The 25,539-nt window shown below is 42.8% G+C and overlaps 2 protein-coding genes across 4 annotated transcripts in view; both read left to right on the forward strand.

Moving 5' to 3' along the window:
* The window catches only part of abca12 (ATP-binding cassette, sub-family A (ABC1), member 12), a 60,893-nt gene extending 55,410 nt beyond the window's left edge, over window positions 1-5,483 (forward strand). For all 3 annotated transcript variants that reach the window (XM_079170388.1, XM_079170389.1, XM_079170390.1), the window contains 7 exons: window positions 207-357; window positions 2,571-2,705; window positions 3,343-3,446; window positions 3,652-3,744; window positions 3,913-4,018; window positions 4,239-4,376; window positions 4,864-5,483. In XM_079170388.1, coding sequence (XP_079026514.1) covers window positions 207-357; window positions 2,571-2,705; window positions 3,343-3,446; window positions 3,652-3,744; window positions 3,913-4,018; window positions 4,239-4,376; window positions 4,864-4,968 — 832 coding nt within the window. In that variant the 3' untranslated portion in view covers window positions 4,969-5,483. The remainder of the gene's footprint in view (window positions 1-206; window positions 358-2,570; window positions 2,706-3,342; window positions 3,447-3,651; window positions 3,745-3,912; window positions 4,019-4,238; window positions 4,377-4,863) is intronic.
* A 744-nt stretch (window positions 5,484-6,227) lies between these two features.
* Window positions 6,228-24,154, forward strand: bard1 (BRCA1 associated RING domain 1). The gene is made up of 11 exons (XM_079170774.1): window positions 6,228-6,349; window positions 7,142-7,198; window positions 7,755-7,903; window positions 8,474-9,474; window positions 9,827-9,907; window positions 10,503-10,675; window positions 14,507-14,633; window positions 14,753-14,885; window positions 16,391-16,483; window positions 19,625-19,722; window positions 23,710-24,154. The coding sequence occupies exons 1-11, from the start codon at window positions 6,258-6,260 to the stop codon at window positions 24,055-24,057; spliced, it is 2,352 nt and encodes a 783-aa protein (XP_079026900.1). The 5' UTR covers window positions 6,228-6,257; the 3' UTR covers window positions 24,058-24,154.
* The last annotated feature ends 1,385 nt before the right edge of the window (window positions 24,155-25,539 follow it).

The following is a 25,539-nucleotide window of genomic DNA, read 5'->3' on the forward strand; positions in this document are numbered from 1 at the left end:
TATAATACACATAGCTCAGACTCTTCTATACAGGTATAAACTGCACTCCTTTCTGCCTCCCTATAACCGCTCTGTTGTTAAGCTGTTTGGTGGGTATTCCCAGCAGGCAACAGGGCCGATGGAACACGCTACACGTCCATCTGCCCTACATCATGTGGTGGATGCCATTTAAGAGAACATGTCTTTCTTTGTCTTCTTTTCCCCAGGCGGTTGGTGGACATTATGGAGTGCCGTAACAAGGGAATTAACATCGGCTACTGTCCCCAGGTGGACGCGCTGGACAATCTGCTCACTGGAAAAGAGCACTTGTACTTCTACGCTCGCATTCGAGGCATCTCAAAGAGGGAGATAGACGGGGTAAGGAAGCGCTGCAGACTCAGTGTTGCTTTTCAAAGCTCCGGGTGGTGACAACACCACCCACAAAATTTCACGGGATCTGATATATATATATTCAAAGGTGCGCTCCCACTACAGGACTAGTAACTGTTGATGCTTCTATGTATACCCAATCAGAGGGTGTGAAGTGTTGAGCGATATGTGCTGAAATTTGTCCTATCTGGGGCAAAATTGGAAAGCTTTTGTTGTAAGCTCGTGCAATCCAAAAAGAATTAAACTGATGCTGTATGCTTCACTGCAGACACATTTACATTTAAACGATACTTTGATGATGAGAGGATCTCATTTGACGTGTCACTTTAGCCCCATTCTTCTCATTTATCTTTCTGAGAACTAATCAATCTTGTCTCTGTGGTGATTACTGAGTGTGCCTGTCTTTCACTGCTGCTGCTGACATGAGAGGAATCCGCAGAACAACCAATCACAGATGTGTGATTTCTGATTTCCCGTGTTGATTTTTTTCTCCCCAAAAAAGGAAACCGAAAGTAAACAGCTCTATATATATGTTCAAAAGATGTGTGCAAATGACAAATCTAAATTGCATGCATAAAAAAAAACATCGCTCTAGGTTTGTCTCTCCCTCTACACCATTTTACATTTTTGGATGCAAAAGTACAAAACATTGATTCTCTCTGACAATCTCAGACGTGTTACAAACGGAGTCACGCACACGCATTAGCAAGGATGCTGTTAGACACACAGACAGACACAGTGAAGCACAAAAATGGATCTGTCTTGCTCTAATCTGCATCGCTGCTGTTGTTACAGCTCCTCTTCTCTGGTCAGGATAGCGACAACAATGGTTATAATGGCCACGTCATCTGTGTCGGGCTAATTCACAAAGATGAGGTTATATATAGAGTTCCTCTTATGTTGTCTCCCACTGAGAGTCCCCTAGCTGTGGATAATGAGACAAGCCTTAATGGGGTCATTTCACATTGACATGGTTTTGTCAGGCTTAATGAGCTGTTACATCAAAGGTGATAGAAAGCGGCTTTTATGAGAGAACATAAAAAAACAACATAGTGTATTGCGATGTGACGCAGTCAGTTATATGCTATGTTGCCAGGGCTAATCATTCAAATGTAGCTAATGATACTGTGTATTCTTCTAACACATGTAATGTCCTACAGTGTGTTCTAATAACCTGGATCAGTGAACTCAGAATTATATGGAAAGATCTACACTAAAGGCAAATCCTCTTCCAGAGAAAAAAGCAGATAATCTTAAATGAACAAACAGTGGTTTGCTTCATTGGTCTGGTTCCCCAACTTGCCAATTGATGGGAAAGAGGCTAAAGCTTACCGATGGAAAATCACCTCAAGCTATTTGAACATGAATTTGTATTTACAGCACAATATTTCACGTGCTATTTTAAGGGACAGAAATAGTTTTGACCCATTAAAGGTTTTGTTAATTCCTGCTTTCAATGTGGTTTGACACACAGGATGAATCTATATGCAACAAATACATTTTGCTGCGTCAGTTCCTGTTCTCTGAAGCTGCAACCCCAAGACAGCTTGGAGCTTAGATAGAATTAAGTCATTGTACATGCATACATAATTAAATATGCATGGGAGTGGGACAGATAGATGCCTCAGTTATTTGCAGTGCAGCTGTACCGAATAAGAGGCAGCAATAACAGAAATTAACATGAATATCAAGTATAGCCAATGAGTTGCAGAGCCACCCTTTTCCTTCAGAGAAGCTTTGTGTAAATCCACCTTGTCATGCTGTGATCAGGGATATCGCTGTGGGTATTGGGATAGTGGAGTTGATGGAAAATCAACTTCCTGGTGTTGTTAAGATCTGACGCAGCCACAGCTGGAGGATTGAATCCATCTTCATGTGCATGACACTAGGGAGCAGCCTGCTGGTCTATGGAATTGTCTCATATTCCCGTATGGTCATAGAGCCATGCCGTGCAGTCATTAAGTCCCAGCATATGACTGCTGGACCATTACATATCTCCAACATTGATTAGCCGCTTGCAGAAGGCACGGGTTGAACGGTTTCCATTGCCTACCATATAAATGTATTTGGAAGAAGACAAAGCGAATAGTATTACCTAAATCTACTATTGTTTTATAGCACATCAAACTGTAAACCTTTTTCATATACTGTTTGTTAGTGGGTTCATCCACTGTATAATCCCCTGCATGTTTTATTTAAAGGTGGTGAACTACCTGCTGAAGAGGCTGGAGCTGAGCTACCATCGAAACATCATTACTGATAGTTACAGTTGCGGCACCCGCAGGAAGCTCTCTACTGCGCTGGCTCTCATTGGACATCCGCAGATCCTACTCCTGGTGAGGACACACCTGTTCATGCCCCTGTGGCTAACCCATTTAATTGCTTAACTCGCCACCCGACAGCAAATATTAAACAAACTATATACTACTATTCTTCCTGAGGGATCTTTGAAGTAAAGTAGATATTGATCCCCTAGACTTGACAGATCTCATATAGTTAATTAGCTTGTTTCCTCAGGCTCACCCAAGGGTAGTCTTCCCTGTTAGCTTTCAACTTTTCTTCTATCTTATGGCTCTATTAAATTCTCCCTCCTCTTCCTCTCTTTCATCATTTGTGTTCTCAACTCGGTCCATTTATTTTGTTTTCTCTTTCCCTATCCGCTTATGAATTTACCCTCTGCCTCTTGTCGATGTTGTTGTCTTCATCTTTATTTATTCCCGTACCTTTACCTGTTTTTGCTTGGTAACACATGGCCTCCCATCTCCCTGCCTATTTTACAATGATGCATTTGTGTTTACTTATCCCTTGTTTTTCCTCTTCTCCTACTCTATGTACTGCACACTGCTTGCAAAACACTGCCTTCCTTAATTGACTCCCTTGTTTTCCCTTGATCTCTCAATCTTGATTTTAACCTTCCACTCTTTCTTTTTTACACATCCTAATATCCTCTTCTCATCCCTCCTCTCTCCACAGGATGAGCCAAGCTCTGGCATGGACCCTCGCACCAAGCGTCAGCTGTGGAAAATTATCTCTGAAGAAGTGAAAGGAAAATGTGCCGTGGTCCTCACTTCTCACAGGTCAGTATCATGCACCTATACACCTGGTAAAGTGTATTTTGAATACACAGATTGTTTAGGATCAGTGCTTACAAGTACTGTACTAAATGTATGTTTATTGTATTCTTATTTCTATGTGTCAACTGGCATGGCTAATTACTGTACTATATGTTTAAAGGGTCCTAGTGTGACCTTTGATTTCTCTCTCTTTGTCTCCGTCTCTCAGCATGGAGGAGTGTGAGGCACTGTGCAGCCGTCTTGCGATCATGGTGAAAGGTCAATTCCAGTGCCTGGGCTCTCTGCAGCACATTAAGAACAGGTTAGTGACCTCTGCTCAGCCATGACTGCTCGTCCCACTCTGCAACCACAGCCTCCTATTCTTCCCTCTCTGTGGTCCTTTCTGCTCCATTTTACTTGTAGCATTGTCCTCCCCACTCTCAGACATGTAATAACACAGTGCTTTTGTTTGTAAATCTCCTTTGTGCAGGTTCGGCAGCGGGTTCACTGTGAAGATGTACTTGGCCGAGGCCTCCTGTGACGCTGAGGCAATCACTGGCTTCATGCGAGACAGATTCCACAGCACATACCTCAAGGTGAACTGTGCCAGTAATCCAAAGTAGTTAAGAGTACTTGGTAGAGAAGCCATTTCTGCTAAAGAGTTCAGGGAGCATGTACGGAGCATTAATTCATAATATTAGACTGCTCAAATTAGTATGAACAGCTGTTCACTCAGTTCTATGGATTTTTTGTTTCACAAAGAGCATATTTCAGAATATTTAACCCTCTACTTGTGCATTCTGTCTCAACACACAGGACCAGCACTCCAATATGGTGGAATACCACGTACCAATTGCTCCAGGAGGGGTGGCTGACATCTTTGACCAGCTGGAGTCAAACAAGAATGCTCTGCAGATCAAACACTTCTCTGTGAGCCAGACCACACTGGATGAGGTGAGAAAAAGAGACAGGACATAATCAGAGAGGGGGGGGGGGGGGGGGGGGACTTGTGTGAGGCTTTGTAGAGGTGGGTGGATGGCAGCAAGGGACAAAAAAAAAAAAAAGGACAGGAGATGAGAGACGAAGAGAGACGGTGGGAGGAGAAGCGGGGACAGAAGAAAGCTGAGTGGGAGTGAAAGATTGAGTTGAAAAAGTTTAAAAGAGGCAGAGGGAAACTGACAGAGGGTATGCCTGAGGGAAAATGAATGGAATATGAGTTTGGGAGAGAATCCATGAGCTTTATATGCAGCCAGTGCTGATATTCTTCAACTACTCTGCCCTTCTGGGGCTCTGGATTGGAAGATACCACAGGACGAATAAAGAGAGGGGGATCGGGAAGGACAACTAGCCAGCACATTAACAAAAATGATGTGGTTCAGAGAAAAATAATTGTCTTTTTTTGTATTAGCATGGCACTTAAATTATTGCTGAACCTTCCTAGGTCTTCATCAACTTTGCCATGGGAAATATCGCCATGGAATCCATATCACTGAACAGCGAAGACAGATCTGATGACCTGGATTCCATCAAGGCAGAAGAAACATAGAGCTGACTGCCATCTTCTCTTTGCCATTTCTTGTCAATGTCCACTGTGAAATGGAACACAATATCTGTTTGTATTACATCTGCACTTACTATACATGTTAAAAATAATGATTTCTTTAAATGTCTGATCACATAACTTTTGTATCATTACCAAATGTAACTATTAATGGAAGGCACAAGGGCACATGCAAATTTGCAAACATGCATGAATGACTAAAAGGTGATAAATTGAGGTCCTCTATCCAACAGGCCACACACCTGTTTACCTTTAATTATCCTGATTTTATTATTATGAAGGATAATATTAATCATGTAGGCAATTAAATCATCTTTGGTTGGGGCACTGTTCACGATTAGACTATACCGTAGCAAATTAAAACAAAAACACTATATCCTCAATTAATTTTGATGAATGTACTGAACATTTCATAGACTTTTGCCTGCTTATGGATCATTCCAAACTGACCCGGATGTATCAAGCCTATTTTTTATTATTCTAATAAAGATATATTTCAAATGAAACTGCTGTGTTTTGCCTATTGTACATCTTATGTTTGAGCATCAGATCACACTCCAAATCTTTGATTCTACTGTGGTAGACCTATACCACTAACATTCCAGCTGTTTTCTTATGATGATTTCATTGAAATTACAAATCAGTCAGTGTCCTGAGGAGACTAATCACGCAAACCTGTAAAACAGGAGAGCCAAAGACACGGATATGATAAAAAAGGAGAAAATAATAGGCTAAACACATGAACATGTTTTTGTTTGAAGAGTAAAACTTAAGTAAAAGCTACACAGATGACTCAACTTTTCCTGCAGACCTTGCATTGAGGCCACAGCATGGCATTTACACTGACAATGAAAACATACACACATTTGTATACACACGAACGCATCATTGTTTATAATTTGACACGAACTGTAGGTAATGCATATGTGTCACATCTCTATATTTTGGGCAATCTATGAAATAGAAATCAATTGCAGCAAACATCAGTTTTACCCAACTCCGTGTATGCAGAATTATATTTTGAGTTACAAGAATGCACAATCAGTCAAATTATTTAAATGAACAAGAAATAATTGCTACATCTGAAGGTTCTTAAAATTCCTAACGTCATGGCCGGGGGCGTGCCGAAACCTACGTCATCACGTCATAGTTTTGGCGACAATTCGCAGGCTGCTTCCGTAAACCTTTGGCGGGAGGTGCAAGTATCCCGGAAGCAAGCTCGGCTTGTTTTGTAGCATTTGATTCATAACAGAAGACACACAGTTCTTCTAATCATGGATAATGATGTCCTCGTGCAGGAGAATGACTGGAAGAACACTAAGGAGGCGGTGAGGAAGTTTCGACAACTGCTGCTTTGCTCTAAATGGTAAGAATACGTCAACGTTACTGTAGAAGTGAGTTAAACGCGTTCTCCGGGAAGGTTAACGTTTCGTCTTTTGTTGCGTATCGTTAACAATAAAATGAACGATACAACCAGACGTTATTATTCACAGTACCGTACACGTTGTACGGTTATCAGTCACTTTACGTGGACACGTAATGTTAAGCCTGTTTGCAGAAAAGCAAAGACGTTCAATTACATTTCGATCGTCATTTCTTCAACACAGAGACAGCTGTTTAGGGGTTGTGTGGTTTGCGAATGGTGGGTTGATTTAGATCAAGTTAGTGGTGGGACCACCTAGCAGCGTGTTACATGTGACTGTGCGGAGGGATATGCTGTGTAGTCCGTGTGCTGGGATGCTCCATCACCTCCAGCATGGTGGCAGGAGTCCTTCACCGCTTCAGCTGGTGGCTATTGAGATGTGGACTCTGTACAAATGATGCTCTCTTCTGTCTCCACTATCTGATGCGATTACCACATCAGACTGCAGTGCAGCAGCTCAGGGTGATCCTGAAGGGTGGAGAGGTTCACACCCCTCAATATCTGCAGCATTAATCTATACTGGGCTTTTTGTGTCTAGATGGCCTTTCCACAAAACCCTTAAAACAAAAATGCCAATCCCCTTATATATTGTGAATAAGAAGTCAAGCATGCTCCACTGATAGATACCAATTTGTTCCTTAACTTGTGCTATAAAGTTGCGTATGTAGGGCTACACCAGTGTGGTAGAGGGTTTCTTACTCTGACCATTTTTAAAATGTTTTGTCTCTTTTCCAGCTCTCTTTTGATGACGGAGCCTGTGTGTCTCGGAATGTGCGAGCATATGCTGTGCAGGTAATGCAACCTCGGCTACATGTGTTTTCCTCCGACATGCTCACTAACAAATGACCTGTCTCACGGTGGACATGTCTGATTTACTTTGACGATGCTAACTGTGGCTCCATTCTATTTCCGCGTGCGACTCCTGCTGCTTCACTCGAACACTTAAGGGGAATATACAGCCATAATACTGTTTAACTTTTTCCTGCTACTACAAATTTAAATGTCCACAGTGACGTGAAAAGTAGCTTAGTTCAGTTGGATTGTAAGTATTACAAAATGACAGGAATGATGCTCACTACTGTGACTTACAACTTAAACATCCCTATTTACACAGACGTTTAATACAAATGAATGACTAAATATCCATGACAGTGGCACGGTGCTTTGTTTACAGTGTTGAAAGTCTTGAAGGCAATTAATGTCCCGATGGGTGTAAACTATACCCTCAATTTATTCCTTCTCTTCATGACTGAATGGCCTTAAAAGGTAAATCAATAAGCTCATTGTGTTTCTTTTTTACTGAACTGTGAAGGGAACTCCTAATCCAAGCTATGGTTTATTGCCCTAGGTCCTGTGCCGGCCCCCGGGCGGGAGATGGCTGTGTGGTGTGTCAGAGTCCGGCGTGGGTGAAGGACATCCAAATCAACAGGCAGCTCAGCAGCATCGTAACGCTCTTCCGCGGTTTGGAGTTCCTGCTCAATCCCGTAGAACAACCAGGTAGATGGGAGCCGTTACAAACAGAATTCACGAGTTATGTTCTCAAATCTGTGTCTTCTTCATCAGCTTTCTCCACCACGCTCGTCTGCTCCCCCCCCCCCCCCCTTCTATCAATTGTTGACTGAAACATTTAACATTCTCCCTCTGCCAATCTAATCTCTGAATGACATTATTAGTGGCTTGTTCCTGTGCTTTATTATCTTCGTCGCCCATCCAGCATCCCGTTAATGACAGTAATTATGCAGTTCAATTAACTATGGTGCTGTTTAGTTTCAGCTTTAACAAAGAACTACAGGGTAGTTAAAAAGTGAACACATCGCCAGGCTGTCTAGATTCTACCAAAATACCTAAAGGTTTAAGAAGTCGATAGGGCAATTTTCTCCTTCTTCCAAATGTCAGTATTGTTAGCTGGGAGAGCATCATTTTACAGGTCGGTTGTTATTCCCTTTTCATCTCAACAGATGCAAGGTGATTACAAATACAAAGCAGGAAAATATAGTGCATGCAAGTGGGGAACTGAACTTAAGATATTGAACTTTTGTTCAAACTGTTTTTTTTTTTTCATTGCAGATTCCTCTGTAGCCATGAATCACACACCGCCTCAAAGCCCGGTCTTTAAACAAAAGAAGAACTTCAAGATCTGGTTCAGCCCACGCAGCCGCAAGGTACGCTGCACGGTGGAGAAACCTTCAGAGGTCCTTGTACCGGAGAGCACGTCTTCTCCACAAACGGCTGCAGCGCAGCAAGACACCGTTACTGCTCAACGCCCGGACCTGTCAGTCTTCAATTTCACCTTGTCCTCCCAAGACTCTGACTCATCGTCTTCTCAAAGATGCACAAATGCAAACGGAAAGAAGGGGTCGACTAAGAAAAAGGCTGCCGTCAGGAAAGTGTCAGTGCAAGGAGCCGCTCGGACCACGCGGAAACAGACCAAGCTAAAGATGAAACAGCACAAACTGGAGGCTGTAAACCAGCAATGGGGGATCACCAAGGAGGCAGAGGCTTCAAAGGAAAGGGAGCAGCACTGTGCGGAAGGGTCGAGGAGGTCCAGTAAAAGAGTTTCCTTCCTAATCCCCGCTGTCACGTCTGACGAGCCGCAGCCTAAAGTACCACAGGGGAGTACTAATGAACTCGGCCCTGGCACAAGCACTATGAGGAAGAGTCTCTTTGAAGGCGGCGTCGCTGTACTGAACGACCAAACCCAGCCTGGTGAGGGAGTGTCGGACAGTGAGGTCAAAGTATCGCCCCCAAAGCATTCGGCGAAAAGATCCAGAGTGGAGGAGAAGGTTGCCGTGTTGGAGACCACACCGAAAAGGCCCAGGGCTTCCCCGGGCAGGCGGAGAAAATCCCAGATGTCTCCAGCTGTCCTTAACCCTCTTTTTTCGGCTAGCCCCAGGTGTGATAAGAGCATCAAAAACTCAAGAGCAGAGCAAGGAGACAGCCCCTCTGTCCGAGCCATGGCCGGTAGAAAATCTCCATGTACTCCGGCTGGACGACCAACCTCGGGGAGCCCCGCGGTTCTGAAGAGGAACCACAACGGAGAGACCCCGCTGCATCTAGCTGCTATAAAGGTCCAGAGGTTTCTGAATAATTCACCCGTTTCTTTTCTTCACTCTATTTTCTGTTGCAAACGCGAATCCTAAAACATTTCTGAAGTAAAGCGACGGCAATAACAGCTAAAGTCTTCACCTGATCAGACGTTCGCGTTTCGGTCTGTTGAGAACAGACCGTCTTGCAGTAATCCTTGTAAACGGCAGTAATCCTCCTCTGGGTACAAGACAAGGTAATCAATGGCCCACTGTGGAGTGCGATTGATAAACGGCAGAGCTTTGGTACGCTGGGATCAGCTGCTGTGTTTGTAGAGTTGCATTTGCGGCTCTAAAACTCTGACCTCCGGTTTGTTGTTGTCCCTGGGTCCTGCAGGGAGATGTAGAGGCTGTCAAGGAGCTGCTGGACCAGGGGGCTGACCCGAACCTGAAGGATCACGCTGGGTGGACGCCTCTGGTAAGACTAGCTCACCAAGTGATGCGTCTGAAAACCTGTATTTGTGGTGTGGAAAAGCGATTGTTATGTGCACATAGTTTTTCTACACCGGTGGGTTCCGAGTCACTTTGGGACTCTTGATGACAAAACGTTTTCCACACAGATCCTTGTTCCGCTGTAGCTTCTCTGGGCAACATTTACACTGTGCAATTTACTATTTATTGCATTGTCTTCTTCAGTAAACCAATGCTCCGTCACTGAGCCCTGTGTGGTTATTATGAATGTGCCATGCGAGCTCTTAGTCGTCCTCTCTAAACAGCTGTATTTATTACATTGTCTCCTTTTCTGCTGTGAGGTGTTGTTGTGCCGTTTATCTTGTACAGAACCAACAGCAATAAAATTATCTGTACTGTTGGGGAACATAGCCACAAAGACTTTACGTTAACTTTCCATTAGCTGGTAAAGTACAAGTAGATCAAGTCAGAAAAGAAGGCTTCCAGAAATCACCTACCTCACCTAAAAACTGGAAAATAAGGCTGTGTTATTAGGAGGACGGAGAGAAACCAGAGCAAAGCAAATTAGGACCACTTCTGAGCATTCCTTCTCTTTGTTCCAGCATGAAGCCTGTAACCTGGGTCACCTGGTGGTCGTGGAGGTGTTGGTCTCAAGGGGAGCCCTGTTGAACACCCCCGGCTATGAGAACGACTCTCCGCTCCACGACGCCGTGAGGAACGGACATCCAGCCGTTGTCAAACTGCTGCTGCAGTTCGGAGCCTTGCGGAACATACTGTAAGTGCTTTTTTTTTTTTTCATACCTGGAGTTTGTTGGTTTTACAGGTGAGATGCTATCATAACCATGTAACAACCCTGGTATACAGTACTGCAGACAGAGAGTGGCTGTCATAAAGGGTTGCTACGTGTCAAACGAATCGCATAGATGCCGTGTTTTGAGCTATAAAACAAGCTCTTTGAAAAGATATGTTCAAAGCAGGAGCAGAACCTTTTAATCTAGTGCTTTGCATTCTAGTCCCAGCGCCATGAATACTCCATATAGAACATCACTGCACCATAAGCTGTAGTTTTGATCACTAGTGTTTAAAATGCAGCAGCCTCCACACATGGAAACAGAGCTGCTGCTGGATAGAATCATAATGATTTCAAGAATGCTGCATGTTTCTCCTAAATCTTCAAATTGTGACTATATGGAATCAAAATATCATCTTATTACGTGTAATATGCTGTGTTATGAATAATTGAATATGTGTACTACCGTGAGTAACATATAAAAAACCCAGTGAATCCAATTCAACATTATTGTATTAAATACCACTATTATGACAATGTAACTGTAAATTGTTGTTGGGAATGTGTCAGTGAGGAACATTGTGACATTATTATGTTAATATATTAATATATATATATATATATATATATATATATATATATATATATATATATATATATATATATATATATATATATATATATATATATATTACAAACACCGTTTAGCAGAGTCGGACCATTAAAACAATATTTTAGGTAAGTTGGTGTTTATTGCATCACTATTGTATCTCATTGCATCACACCGTGTCGGCGGATCGACGTATGAAAATCGACCGACGCTGATTAGTTGTTGGTCGATCAGTTGATGCTGTATCAGCGTTTCTGGCCGGTAGATGCATAGCACAATATAGATAATGCGGTAGAGGATACTGGTTAATAAGTGAGATCAATGCAGTAGTTGATCAGGGTCGCTATGTTGGTCAGTTAGCCGTCTCTACGCCATCATTTTGTACCCATCGGTCTTTGTCTTTCCCTTTTTTAAATCCATTGTGCTCACGTAATTGAGGACTGTCTTTCAGGACACTGCAGGATGAATGCAATCTTTGCTTCCAACTTCACACACACACACACACACAATGCATATACTCGCACAAGAGGCAACCAAGACATCTGCCAATGCAATCCCTAATGGAATGATTGGCACACAGCTCGGGGGTTCTGAAATACAAGTTTTGCAGATTTTCATTGTTTGTGTGTGCTCATTAGAGTTGAATGATTGGACTGCATTGATTCATTGGGGACCTGTCCTCTAAATCAGTGAATGTGAGTCCACTCTCTATCAAGCACAATTTGTATTTGACTTGCCGTGCAGGTTATTAGAAGTACTGAACTAAGTCAGGCAAATTCTTCAGCAAATACTAATTTGTTTTATACAGTCATTGATTCCCTGTTACCTCAAAAACAACACGTTCAAGCATTTTCTGAGACGCTGCGCATGCACAGCAGGGCATAAACCTCAGTACCAGTGCAGCACATTTGGACAGCCGGGATGAGGCCTGCAAGGTGTAGGAAGGCTCAGTCCTAAAAACCATCCAATGCCCGAAGCGCTGAATCCATACAGACGTTAATTAACGACTAATTATTTAAAATGTATTAAAATGAACGTATTAATCACCCGTGTGCCGCTTACTGGCACGCCAATCCAGTACACTGAGCCGGTATAATTACACTGCTCTGAGTCAAATGACATACTGCATTTACCAGTTAGACAGTTCATTTGTATTACTACCTACAGTACTGACACCTGTATTTGTAGGGACCTTTTTATATATACAGATGAAACACCTCAATCCAGACATTACATTAGATATTTTGTTTAATTTGGTTAGCATAGCAATAAGATGACAATCCTCTCATTCCACTCGATGGATTTCATTTTGAAATCAGTTTTTAGGAGCGTCAGGCAAAGTGTTGTAACAATTCCAGTCCATTACGCCGCACTTCTACAGGGTTAGAAGGAGGCTTCGGTCGAGCCATGTGCTGCATCATCAACTCTCAACTGTATCTGCCAGCTGATCCAACCATCAGGACAATTTGACGGTGGATTGTTTAAGAGGGAAATGTTACTAATGGACCCTTTTTTGATTTAAAAATGCATTCGAGCCTCGCCCTCTGCCTCATCGGTTGCTCGCCACGTGTTCCCGTCATTAGAACTTATGACTCCTTTCAAGACGCGGGCTGCTGCTGAGCGCACACGGTTCAAACGCTCCGTCAGCGGCCGGGCGTGCATGAGCTTGGCTCTGATTTCTAACTGACCTCATACAACTCATTTGGTACATTTGAGGACAGAAATGGAGGATGTTTTCAAAATCAAATCCACGTCCATCGTTAAAGAAATGTGCTTAAAGCCGACAGACCAGTAACAGTTGTTAGGGGGAATGCAACTGGGCACAATAAAAAGCTGTTATCAGTATTGATGTGTTGAACTGAACTCTGTATTTGTGTTTAGCTCTAAATGAATAAGTGAAGCTCCTCTTCCTGGTTCCAGTGGTTATCCTCTAGAACCACCACCGCCTGCCTCCCGCCTCTGTGCACTTTTAATGCAGAGTGTTTGTGGGAGAGTGTTTGTGACTTTACCTGCAGGACAATTTTCCACGCTTTATTATTTTTTCTTTAAATATTCGCCTCACGTGCAGCTGCATGAAACAGCTTGTGTGTATGTGCGAGCTCATACGTATTAGAGTCAGGGACATTTTATGTTTGTTTGTATTGACGTGTGTGGAGTTGGGGGGTATGAATCCAAATGAAATATTTTATGGACCAGTGGACCTATTAATTGTCCCCCAGGTGTTATCTTTGCTGACGCCTAATCTTTTAGAGACGACCTGCTGGGCTTGGTTCCTCTCTCCGGCTCCTCTCCTCCCTGTGTTTTTTTTTTTCGTCATTCCCTTTTCTCCCATCCTTGTTTCCTCAAGGTGACCGCAGTCTTGTTTCATGCAGCTCTTTCAAACTTTAAAGATGGTTCTATTCCAGTATACCTGTTGTAACCAGTCTCATCTCTTTGAGTCTCGGTGCATAATGGCGCTAAGCCTCCATTACACATGCTTTGTCCCGAGGTGTTGTTGTTGTGTATCGCGGTTAAATCTGTAAAGGTAGCGTCTTCTCACCAGATTAATGTAGGTAATTGAGGACGCTTATGCGCTACAGAGTCGTCACTTTTCTGTAATGTTGTGCAGCTAATGGATTTTCTCTTGCTTGCAGTGAATCTAGTGTGTTGTGTGCATGACCTAGGAATGAAGTAGAACACAGATTTCAGCGTCCCCTTCATATCAAACCATTCTGCTCCAACAAGTGAAGGACACACACGAGTGCACAGTTTCACACAACAAGCCGGCTGTGACATTGTCAAATAGTTTTTTCTCAAACTGGACGGCCACTTCTAGAGCTCTTTTTTTTTTTTTTCTGTCCTGCTCGGCGGCCAGTGATGAAGAGAAGAAAATAAATAAAATACAACCCAAATTTACAGTATTTGTTGAAATGATATGACAGCATGATTATCTTGTCGGAGGAGACATTGCTTTGGACTTATCACATAGTGTCTGTGAAAGCTATCATCTCAGACCTGCTGTGACTAATTCACAGATGTATATATATATATATATATATATATTTGCAATTGCTCCACCTTTTCGCCTGCTTTTAACTTGTGTTGAAGTAAATCTAATTAATAAACGAGTTAGTCTTTAACATGTCTGACGGTCCCTTTGGTCACCAGATGGTTTGCATCAATAGTATGCCTCCTGTGAGACACTGACACGTTTTACTTTTTCACAGTAATCTGTATGGAAAGCGGCCTGCCGACTACGCGGTGGGTCTGGAGATGCTGGAGGTTTTCCAGGAAGCCTCAGAAGGAACGCAATATGCCAACACATCTCTAAGCCCCTCAACCAGTCTCTCTATAGTACGTCCACTTGGAGACCTTTTTTTTTTTCTTTCTCTGCTTGAAATTGTTTACCCATACACTGCTACTATTCATGCATTCGTGACATTTCTGAACCATGTCCTTTCGGCCCTTCTCAGGTGAGCGACTGTGTGAGGAGGGATGAAGTGGCGGTGTTTCTGGCCAGCAAGCTGTCACAGCCAGAGCAGGTTCAAGTGGCCAAACTGGGAGAGCTGCTGGGAGGGAGGATGGCTGACACCTTTTCTGGCTCAGGTAGCGTTTGTGCGCCGCAGAAATGCCTCCTCGGGGGGGGGGCTTAAACTTCCTCAATGTTCCAGGTGAAGCTCATTAGAATACTGGTCTCCTACGAGCGCTTTTTAATGTTGTTGTTCGAGACACACGGGCTCTCAGCAACAAATCAACAGCGGTTATCAGCCAACTGCTGGTACATTGGGACCATGGCTGGTAGGTTTGTTCACTGCCAGACACTCTCCTAAGTAATCAACCGTGATTTGGATGCCCTGTTCCACTGAAAGATGTATGAGATGGGTAAACTGAAGGCTCAAGCACTCTTTGTGTTTGTTCTGAAGATTATATACGGTGCGTTCACCACCACAGAGATGGGATTATTATCTGTATGGTCCTTTTCCTACACAGCCAAGCTTCACAGGCTTCACTACCTTACAGAGACCCCTCTATACATCATTGCGAAACAACAGCTCCTTCAGTGTTGCATAGTAATGACTCGGAGAACGACGGAGAGAGAAAAAGTAATTTAAATCATTCCTCATAAAACGATTGGAGGTACTGTCAGGGTGATGGGTCAGCACCAATGAAAAACAGAAGTCTTTCTTACAACTCTCCCACCTCTGACCGGAGGGGTTAAAGTTGGTGCTTTTTTCTTTCATTTTAAACTGGAGCCTGCAAATCCACAGTCAATAAGCAATATATGAAGGTTTTGCCCTGGAGATATAATTATGCTCATTTTGTACTTCACTTTAAGAAAAGGCAATTTATTCACATTTTTAATGAACTTATAATTATCGTCTGAAGCTACTTTTATGAAATAAGCTGTGGCATTGGCCTTCTGTTGTGTTGCCATGAACAGTTTGGGATTGAACTCGCCTATTCAGCCAGGAATCAGAAAGAATCAGAAAATATAGCTATCAGATGGGTTGGTTCCAGTAGAAGTGTGATGTGTTATTCTGTTAAAAACTCTCTCTGATATCGAATTGGGCATACACTCAATATAGTGATATTGAAAGATACATAAATGTCCCCCTCAGGATGAATTGTAATGTCTTTTCTATCATCAAGTGAACATTTTGGTTTCTGAAGTACCTTCAAAACGTCATTCCCATCATCCTCAGCTGAACAAATGTTAGCATATTTGTCCACATGTGCTGGGAAGTAGCACTAGGGATGTCGTTTATTTCCAGACATGCCCAGAGAGAAGTTAGGATGTGCGCCATTGTTTTCCTCTCGAGCTACAGAAGTCTTCGTGGCTCACCTAAGCTGGGCTGGGAGAAAACTCAGGACAATGTCTAGAATACAGTATCCAAATTGTGAAATCAAGGTATTATCAACCGCATAATAACGGTATTGTCTTGCAGCACTTGAGCTATATAGTTATCTGAATTTGCACCAATAACATGCATGCATGCACTGCGTAGCTGCACAGTCAGTACAGCAACAGGCAGCAGCTGTTTGTCATTTGTACCTTTTTTTTTTTTTTTTTTCAATTTGGCTTTTGTTTGTTTGTTTGTGTCTTCCTCCAGTGAGCCATGTTGTGCTGCCAGAAGGACACATGCGCACCACCATGTCCACCCTCCTTGGTCTTCTTGCTGGCTGCTGGGTTGTCAACTTCAGCTGTGAGTATGGAGTGCTTTGTATTCAGTTAACAGAGTCATTCAAGGGCGCTCTGGACATTTCCATCTGCACTTGAAGATATGTTTGCTGCGGTAAGGTGACTCTTGGCATAGAATACAGTATGAAGGGAAAAATATAGGAATCTGATGTTAGAACAAATGCATTGTGCTGCACAAGCAGTCTGGAGTCATTTTATGGGGTTTGTGTAACTAAATGCAATACTTTATTTAATTTTTTTTCTGCAAAACATTGGAATGTCCTCGGAAACATTAAACGAACATTTAGCATCCAGCAATTTTTAGTTAAGCCGTTTGAGCTCCTCAAGACTTCAATATTACTAGCGATGAAAAGATGACCAACTTTCTTTTCTTGTATGATTCATACCAAGATGAATACTTTGCCAAAATGTTGCTGGTCCCCCGTCAGTCTCGCTGGCATCCTTGAACCAAGTCAACAAGCGGATATTTGGAGAAAGACGGCTTTAGGGGAAGTAAAAAGAGACTTTCTGTCAAAGACTTCTCTGGCACCTTGGTGTGCCCCCTTAACTGCTGTGTCCGTCAGCAGCATCGCTTCACTCTGAGTGTGTGTGTGGAGTGAAGCGGCACGCGCGCTTGTCTCTCCCTAAGCCACTCTGAGTTTGAATGTGTGTGTGTGTGTTTAGGTGTGTGCTGGTGTCCCTGGAGAAGACTCTGTGTGTTTGGACCCTATTCAGCCCGTCCTCTTCTCTTCTCTCCGCGCAGGCTGAGCACTTGACACAGCTCGTCTCCCTCATGACAATCACGTTGGCGTCTTATCTGACTCTGTCCTTGTTCTGCATGTGTGCAGCTGAGTTCTCACTGTCACCTACCTTTTTATGTGCCATCGCTGTCAACCCGACCGAGCCCGAGCTAACCTCTTTATCCGTCTTACATTTCATTGCAACACATTTTCCTTCGCAAATAAGCTTGAAAATCAACTTCCTTCTGCTTAACAGGGCTCCAGTCCAGCTCAAAGTGTTAGCCAAGCATCAAACACTGGTTTGAATCCTCTTGTCCATCAACACCTATGACTCCAATGTGCAAAATTCCAGATTAAGAGTGTTAATATAGCAGCAAAGAACGATTTGCGATGTAAAGATGTTCATGAAGTCCTGAGCAGAGAATGAGGTCAGTGTGTGTGTGTGTGTGTGTGCGTGTGTGTGTGTGTGTGTGTTGAAGACCAAACCGATACATTAAAAGCTCACTAATTAACATGTTGTATCTCATTCGTGGAACCTGTACATTAGCGAACCTGTAAAAGTTAGGACACGTTATGGCTTCAGGGATAGAAGTACTGTTTAATTACTCTACTATGCTCGAGTTATCAGGCGTATCGGGTCACCTTGATCTATAGCTGGAGATGCTGCGAAGCGCTTAATGCACAGACACCAAGTGGGAGATTGATATTCTCCTCTCACTCTCTGAAAGAAAGCAAAACAGAGTGTGTTGAAAAACATGCTGAACTGCTCCGTTTAAACAAATTATAATAATTCCTTCCCCTCTTCCATTTATTTTCCATTTTGTGATGGTTCATTTCACTGCACTTTGGTTCATGTCACGGCTACTCCCACTGTTGGCCCGGGGAGGATGTGTGCACCCATGTGCTTCCTCCCTTTACACACACGCGTTTCAGCTGCTTCTTTTCGGCTGCCGTCGAGAGGCTTCACGCGATCACCGGCTCCATTAGACACACAGCCCCGCCGGAGGCGACGCCGTTAGGGATCGGATTGGGGACTCAACTGTCAGCCGGTGTTTTGCTTGCTATGCCACCTGTGCACATCTGAATGCAGTGGCTGGTTTTCAGGATACTGACTAAGAGTACGCTATTGTACCCCGTCTCGATCGTGAGACGTCAGTGTGGGCCTTCAGAGTTTCACATCAGTCAAACCCTCGCATCCAGCTGTTGTCCTCAGAATGAAAGGACAACCTCCGCTCCAGTTGGTCTCATGGTTTATGAAGGAAGTGGTTTCATCTGGCTGTTCACTCATTCACCGACTCAGGAAGGAAGGGCTTTGAGATGTTTTCTGCATTCAGTCTTCGTGAACGTAATTAGCAAATATGCTAATTGTTTTCAGCACTAAGCACCATCGTCCGCAGCGTTTAACCCCAGTGTCTCTGGCAGGGTCCCTGCAAATTAAGAGCTGTAATTAAGGGGGATGAACAGACGTAATTACACCCCACCCCATGCTCTGGCGTGTGCGTGTGCGTGTGTGTGTGTGTGTGTGGTATATGGGTAATTTGCCATGTCATCAACCGTTGCTGTATTGTGACAAGGTTTACACACACACACACAGACTTATACTAATCTGTTCATGTCGCTATATCTTGCAGCTAAAAGCAACCGTGAAGAACACTAAACTGCAGCTGGAGTTGATATGAATCTCAACGTTGTGTGGGTGATGCAGAATGCAGATACTTTGCAGATGTGTATGAGGTCTGTGGTGCTGTTTGCATCTCTGAGAGTTGGGAGTGCTGTGAGAAGTCTCGTCACGGTCACAATATAAATAGTTAGTCAAGCCGAGACTTATGCTCGGATGTATTTCACAGCCATCCTTTTATACTTAATTGTCAACCAAATCTAGCTTCAATGTGTTGAGATGTTTTTTTTTTTAAATAGCCCAAGCATATGATACTCATATGTACCGTTAACGGGGGAACAGCAGCCTTGTGCTCTGTCATGTTCAGAAGCATTTTTTTTATCTGTCACAGTGAGGGGTCATTAAAATGTGTTGCTTTCCGCCTCTGTATCTGCCTGTATTTTGTATTTTTTATTTTTTAGAAAACTTTTTCTTCTTTCAAGATGCTTTTTTTTTTTCTTTGAAGGATTTAGAACAAAAGATTATTTTCTAACAAAAAAATGTCCGTGACGCTAGCTGTCACATTGTTCTAATTTGACTCTGTAAGACCTCAAAAGATGGAGAGATGATGCTTAAAGCAAGGGTTGCATCATTAACTCCATCATGCTGCGGGCATCTTTCTCCGTCAACAACTGCAGCTTTGCCAATACTTCAAATCTTCCAATTTGTGCTAAAACAGACATGAGCTTTGTCATCCTCCCTTGTCACACTCTTTCAAGTCAACATAATTAGCGGTAGCTTTAATTTCCTTCTCTCTCTTTGATGTCAGGGGTGGAGGCATGTCTGCATGCAGGCGAGTGGACGCCCGAATCTGAGCACGAGGCGGGAGAAGGACCCCAGCGCAGTCGCATCAACAGATTGAGCCTGGTAAATGAGAAACATGCAAACACACACATGAACTAGATGATTATAGATTGTCTAGACCAGTGGTCCCCAACCACCGGGCCGCACAGAAAGAATAAATATTATATTATTTCCATTTTATTGATTTTTGTTTTTTTTTAAGTTTTATTTTGAAAAATGACCGGATTCTCTTGCAATTTCATCCGCCGGTGCCTCTTGACACATGGCAAGACGCTTGTCTCGGTCACGTGATACGTTACCTCAAAAATTAAGCCCGCAAACTAGCGAAAGTGAGTAAAACACTTTTGGAGAGCTTATTTGCAAATAAATGTAAATTTGCGATGACTTAGAGTTGACAGAATCAGTCGCTTTTAGCAGTGGAGCGGCTCACCGGTGACTGAGAGCACGTTGGCAATAATTCACAGCACATAACTTCCCTCTGGAAAAAAATATCTAAACCTTGCGGAAGCCAGCACTGAAGAGCATATGAACGGTGATACGTTCACTTACTGCCATATGTCGGCTACTGAGGTGCATTTAAATGGTGGTGCCTTCACGTACTGACGAACGAATTGAAGAACATTAGAACGGTGATGCGTTCACTTACTTATGTATGTAATGAGAGTGAAAACATTGAAATCTGTGCGCGCATGTCTTTGTTTTCAGTGGATGTGCACATATTTTCAGTTCTCATGTGCTCGTTTGCACAAACGCACTGAAAATGTTCAAACTAGCTCTGAAAATGAGCACACAACCATAAGCCAAGATGACCGTGTCGTATAATAATTTCATTTTGATATTGTGCAATGACTCAAATTATTCAATGACCTATTTAGGCCAACTCTTTTACCTCTACCTCTGTTTGTTGCAAAGTAAAAACACAAATGTACCTTGAAGTTATTTTCTATGTAGTTCCTTATTTTGTTATCATCTGTGCCTCTCCAGTGTTGGTAAGTTCTATATGGTCATTTTGAAATAAACTACAGCAGTGCTATAAAAAATGATTTATTAAAATAAAATGTATTATTCATTAACGTCACTTATTGTTCCCTTGCGCCTACATATATGTATCATTACGTTCTGTACTGGTAATCTAAAGCTTTCCCCATTTTATTTATATCAACATGTAATATTATGATTATCAATACTTAACAGTACAAGTCAAATGAAAATCAAAAAGATATTAAATTATAATTTGCACAATATTTATTGTATATTAATTGTCATACATAGTCAGAATATCAGAAATATTTTGATATCGTTTCTAATATAAAGACATTTAGAAACTCTGTCATACATTGATTTTTATTGTGCTACTCTGTAAATAAACAGCATACATACAGTTTACATGAACATACTGTGTTCTATGTGACAAATGAAATGGCTTAAAGCTTTTAGAATTATTGTTTCTCGTTCAGCCTGAAGCGTCTGTCTCCTTCTTGACTTCGTGATCAGATGCAAAGAGCTGCTGACGGCTTCCTGTGTGTGTGAGGAGCTTCCCAAACCCACCAGCACAGAAGAAGCAGACTGAGACAAACTACGTCCTCTGTGCCGGTGGGGACGGGACGCTCCTCGTCCTCTCGGCTCTCAGCTGCCCCATGAGTGAGACAAAAGCACAGAGGAGTCCTGCCCTGTGAGACACAAACACAAGAGATGAATACTTTAAACTCAACTATACGACCTTTACATTGTTGTTGAATCTGGCCTCCAATGATGGAATCTTATTACTGATACTTCTGTAGTCTTAGTGAGGGATTACTTACTCATCCCACTGAAGGGAAGGAGAATGCCGCTCTCCATCTGGTCCTGTGGTCCTCCGGTCCTCCGTCCATCTCATCTGGTCCTGTGGTCCTCCGTCTCTCTCATCTGGTCCAGAGTGAAGACATCGTCTCTGTTGTCTAGGAGATCCCGGATGTTGCTTCCTGTGTTACAGCCATCGATACCGGAGTACTACTGGTTTCCTTTCCGTGCGTGTGTCGCGTTCGCTTAAAAGCAGCAGCAGCTGTTTTCTGCCTCTGTCGGCTGATTCGTCACACATTCACAAACATATTGCTGGAGATCTATAAACCACATCTCATATCAATTGCAGGGATTACGATTGTATAAGTGTAGCACTACATCACAGCCATGTATGAAGAAATACATTGAAGGAAATACATTTATGGAAAGATCGTAACAACCTGGATTTGAACCCTGTCCAGCAAAATAGTAAAACTCCGTAAGGCGGATGCGCTACCCACTCCGCCACTTGTGCTTAATAGTTTAATAATTATTCATTGGTCTATTCATTAAGTCATACCTCGTCAGTGCCCAGGAAACGTTTTGGTTTAGGGTGAACTGAAACAACTGGTTACCTGGGGGCGTATCTGGGGGCGGCCCGCAAAAAAGGTTATGGACCTCTGGTCTAGACTCTCTGTCAAAGAAAAAAAGCATCGTTCTAAGTACTGACTTTGACTTTGTCATGTTTTAAAACTCTGTAATTTAGTTTCTTTAACACTTATCAAGAGAAACAATACTTAAAATGTTTTAAAGCTGATCATAATGCATTAATTAAATACATTTATTGTACAAATTGAAAATGTATAACACGCCACGCATATATATTTGGTTGTGCAGTCAACCGTTTTGAGATAAATGGACAAACGCATGCAGAAGGACCTATACTGACCTATACCACTGGGGTGAGGCTGGGTTTTAGGCTATGTTTGGTGTTATTCGTACACCAGCAGAAACACACCATGCCCACCTCAAAGCCTGATCAGGAGCATGTTGTGGGGATGCTTCTTTGCAGCAGCAGGCCTTGTAATGTTTGAGGGTGGAGAGTGAAATGAATGCAGCAACACCCTGGAGGGAAAACTCGCTGCAGTCTAGAAGAGAACTGTGATTTGGGGAGAGGATTTATTTTTCACAAAAACAGCAACTCCAAACAAAGCCAAAGCTACGCAAGAGTTTCTCCAAAAAAAGATCAACAGGATAAATGTCCAGCAGTGGCCAAGTCACAGTCATGACATCAGTCCAAATGAGAATTTATAGCAGGACATCTCGGGCTCCCTCACCAGTCCCAATGAAACCTGACAGAGCTGTTGTCTAGAGTCTTTTTACACACACTCAAGGATCTGCTTGCTGCTGAAGGTGCCTCTACTAAACATTGGAGGTGGTGAATAATGTCGTTTTTTTTAAACCTAGTGTACTTAGTTTAGACAGATTTGTAGAACCTTCATTACAATGCGACATTGCTCTTTTTCTGTTGATTAATGTCAAACGTGAATTCCACCCATTGGGATTCAATGTAGGAAAACAATGAAATAGGAAAAAGTCAAAGGGTAGTGAATATTTCTTTATCGGCAATCGGGCATTGTTTATATGCACTAAGTTATGAGTGAATACCTTTTAGAGATATCAGCACTTAGGCTTAAGAAGCAGACTAGTACAAGCTCCATTGTAATGATGGCCCTGTGCAGGCGGACATGTTGATAAACACATGTTCTTCAGTAGATTTAAGATAACCCCATTGTAGGTTGCTTCCTTGTAAAGAATAAAATGTCCATCAATCTTAATCAGAAGTTAAATACACATGCACACGCGCACACGCACGTGTGCAAGCAAAAGTGAAATCCAACCAAAGTGTAGTCAAAGACTGTTCTTACTAGAAACTCTTGAGGGAGCCAGTTTACGCCCAAAAGCAGTTTGAGTTCATTGATGCTGTGAATAGAACAGTCTCCAGCGGCCTAATTCACTGCTGCTTTAAACAGCAATGCTAAGTGGTGCTGATAAAAAAGTCTCCTGGCTCTGCCGCAAATAAGTAAGTAGAAAGCATCCACACAGACGCTTGGTAATATGAGAGCCTAGATTTATTGGCAAGAAGTGATTCAGCATTTAACTTTATTATGAACAAAATGGGGTGACTATTAATCCTTTTGCCACTGTTCTCACAAGGACTGAGCTTTTGATTTGATTTGAATTTTCCACTAATGCTTGAATTTCTTTTCTCTAATCCTTCGTCTTTCGTAGCTCCCACCGCTCTTCGACGGCTGTTTCTTCTTCCTCCTTGGCTCCTTTAAGGCGCCTTCCAAAGACGAGCTCACCAAGCTGCTCCGGGAAGGAGGAGGTCAACTCCTGAGCCGGCAGCCCAAGCCCGACAGCGACGTAACGCAAACCCTGAGTGCCACTGCCTACCACGCACTGCCGGACTCTGACCAGGCCCTCTGCACCCAGTACATCATCTTTGACCCCTGGGGCCCTCACAAGCCAGCAGTGATGAGGAGAGGTAAGGTGTGGTCAGCTCCCTCCACCTGGCTCATCGACTGCATCAAGGTCTTCCGTCTCCTCCCTGTGCCGGACTCTCAAACCCCGGTCTAAACAATCTTTCATATATCCAATAATGATTTTTGCACTGAAAAATCACTTGTTCTTAAGCATGGTCATCACGTTTTTTTTTTATATGGGTGGATTAAGTTACCACGAATAACATAAACATTAAAACAATTATGTGGCTCTTAAAATCTGAAATTAAAGTGTTAATCTAAACGGTTTGTTGTTGATTTATTGTGTGTGTGTGTGTGTGTGTGTGTGTGTGTGTGTGTGTGTGTGTGTGTGTGTGTGTGTGTGTGTGTGTGTGTGTGTGTGTGTGTGTGTGTGTGTGTGTGTGTGTGTGTGTGTGTGTGTGTGTGTGTGTGATAATGTCTGCTACACATACTCAGGGTTTGTACGGTCATGAAAAACTTGGCATTTGAAAATAGTTCATTTCTAGGCCTTTTTTTAGAGAATGTATGGTCATGAAAAATAGCTTCAAAGACATGGACACATCCTGGAAATGTAATGGTAAAAATGTGAATGAACCCTGTATACGGCACAGTTTATACCATTATTTGGGTGTTTTTGGTCTGTCCCGGGTTCCCCCCCCAAACCACCTGAATGAGCTCCATCCAGATATCCAGACCCCTCGATATATTTCTACAGGTGAGCCCGGCCACACTGCGAAGGAAACTGTTCAGCCGCTTTGTTTCGATCCGATTCTTTCAGTCATTAAGCAAAGCTGTTGGCCGTAGGTGAAGGTTGGAAAACTGGTAAATTGCTCCCTCTTCACCACGACACTCCAGTACAATGCCTGCATCGCTACCGGCCCTTCACCAACCCAACTCCTGAATGAATCATTGATGTAATTGTATCTGCATAACCTCTAGTTATGTAGTTGTCTGGTTTTAGAGTGGAATTGCATTCCATAATCTGCATTGGTTTACCAGGAAAAGATAATTACTTAATTGAGAATGCCTGTCCCCGAAAAAGATCGATGGAGAGGACATAGGATATAATAGGAAAAACAAAGCAATTAATTGTTTCCTCACAGTACTGGCACTTGTGGTGTCCACCTTTGTGTACACAAGGGGTGTGTGTGTGTGTGTAGGTGTGTAGCCTGAAGCTATGTGAGCTTTAAGAGTCCTACTGGCCGTCTCCCAATGTGCCATTTTCAAAGGGATTAGTCAGGGTTGCACCTAATTGCTATTGATTGCTATGTGCTGCATAAAATTGCTTCCCTTTTCTTGTCCACGGCGGGAGGTGGGAGAAGGCAATTAGTAGTGCGGACGAGATAGAAGCCCAAACTGACTTGTAATGAAATAGAATGGAGAAATAAACCTGTGAGTCATGCCCTTGAACTCACTGAGCATTACAAACTGGTATATTCTTATTTTCTCTTAACCAAATATTGTATTACTTTTTTATGTGAAAGGTTCTGCTTATAGAAAGGTTACCTGGAGTTCGGCTTTTCTTCTGGGTCAGCTGTTAAGTTTCATAACGTTTATTGTTTTTGTGGTTTTAAAACACAGAAAAGAGCTAAATCCA

The sequence above is a fragment of the Pholis gunnellus genome (genome assembly GCF_910591455.1).
Source record: "Pholis gunnellus genome assembly, chromosome: 12".
Taxonomy (NCBI): Eukaryota; Metazoa; Chordata; class Actinopteri; order Perciformes; family Pholidae; genus Pholis; species Pholis gunnellus.

Excerpts from the sequence above, each read along its gene's own strand:
- bard1 (XM_079170774.1), top strand. The coding sequence starts at position 6,258 with ATGGATAATGATGTCCTCGTGCAGGAGAATGACTGGAAGAACACTAAG. Across the intron at positions 6,350-7,141 it reads CTGCTGCTTTGCTCTAAATG|CTCTCTTTTGATGACGGAGC; the intron begins GTAAGAATACGT and ends TCTCTTTTCCAG. Across the intron at positions 7,904-8,473 it reads CAATCCCGTAGAACAACCAG|ATTCCTCTGTAGCCATGAAT; the intron begins GTAGATGGGAGC and ends TTTTCATTGCAG.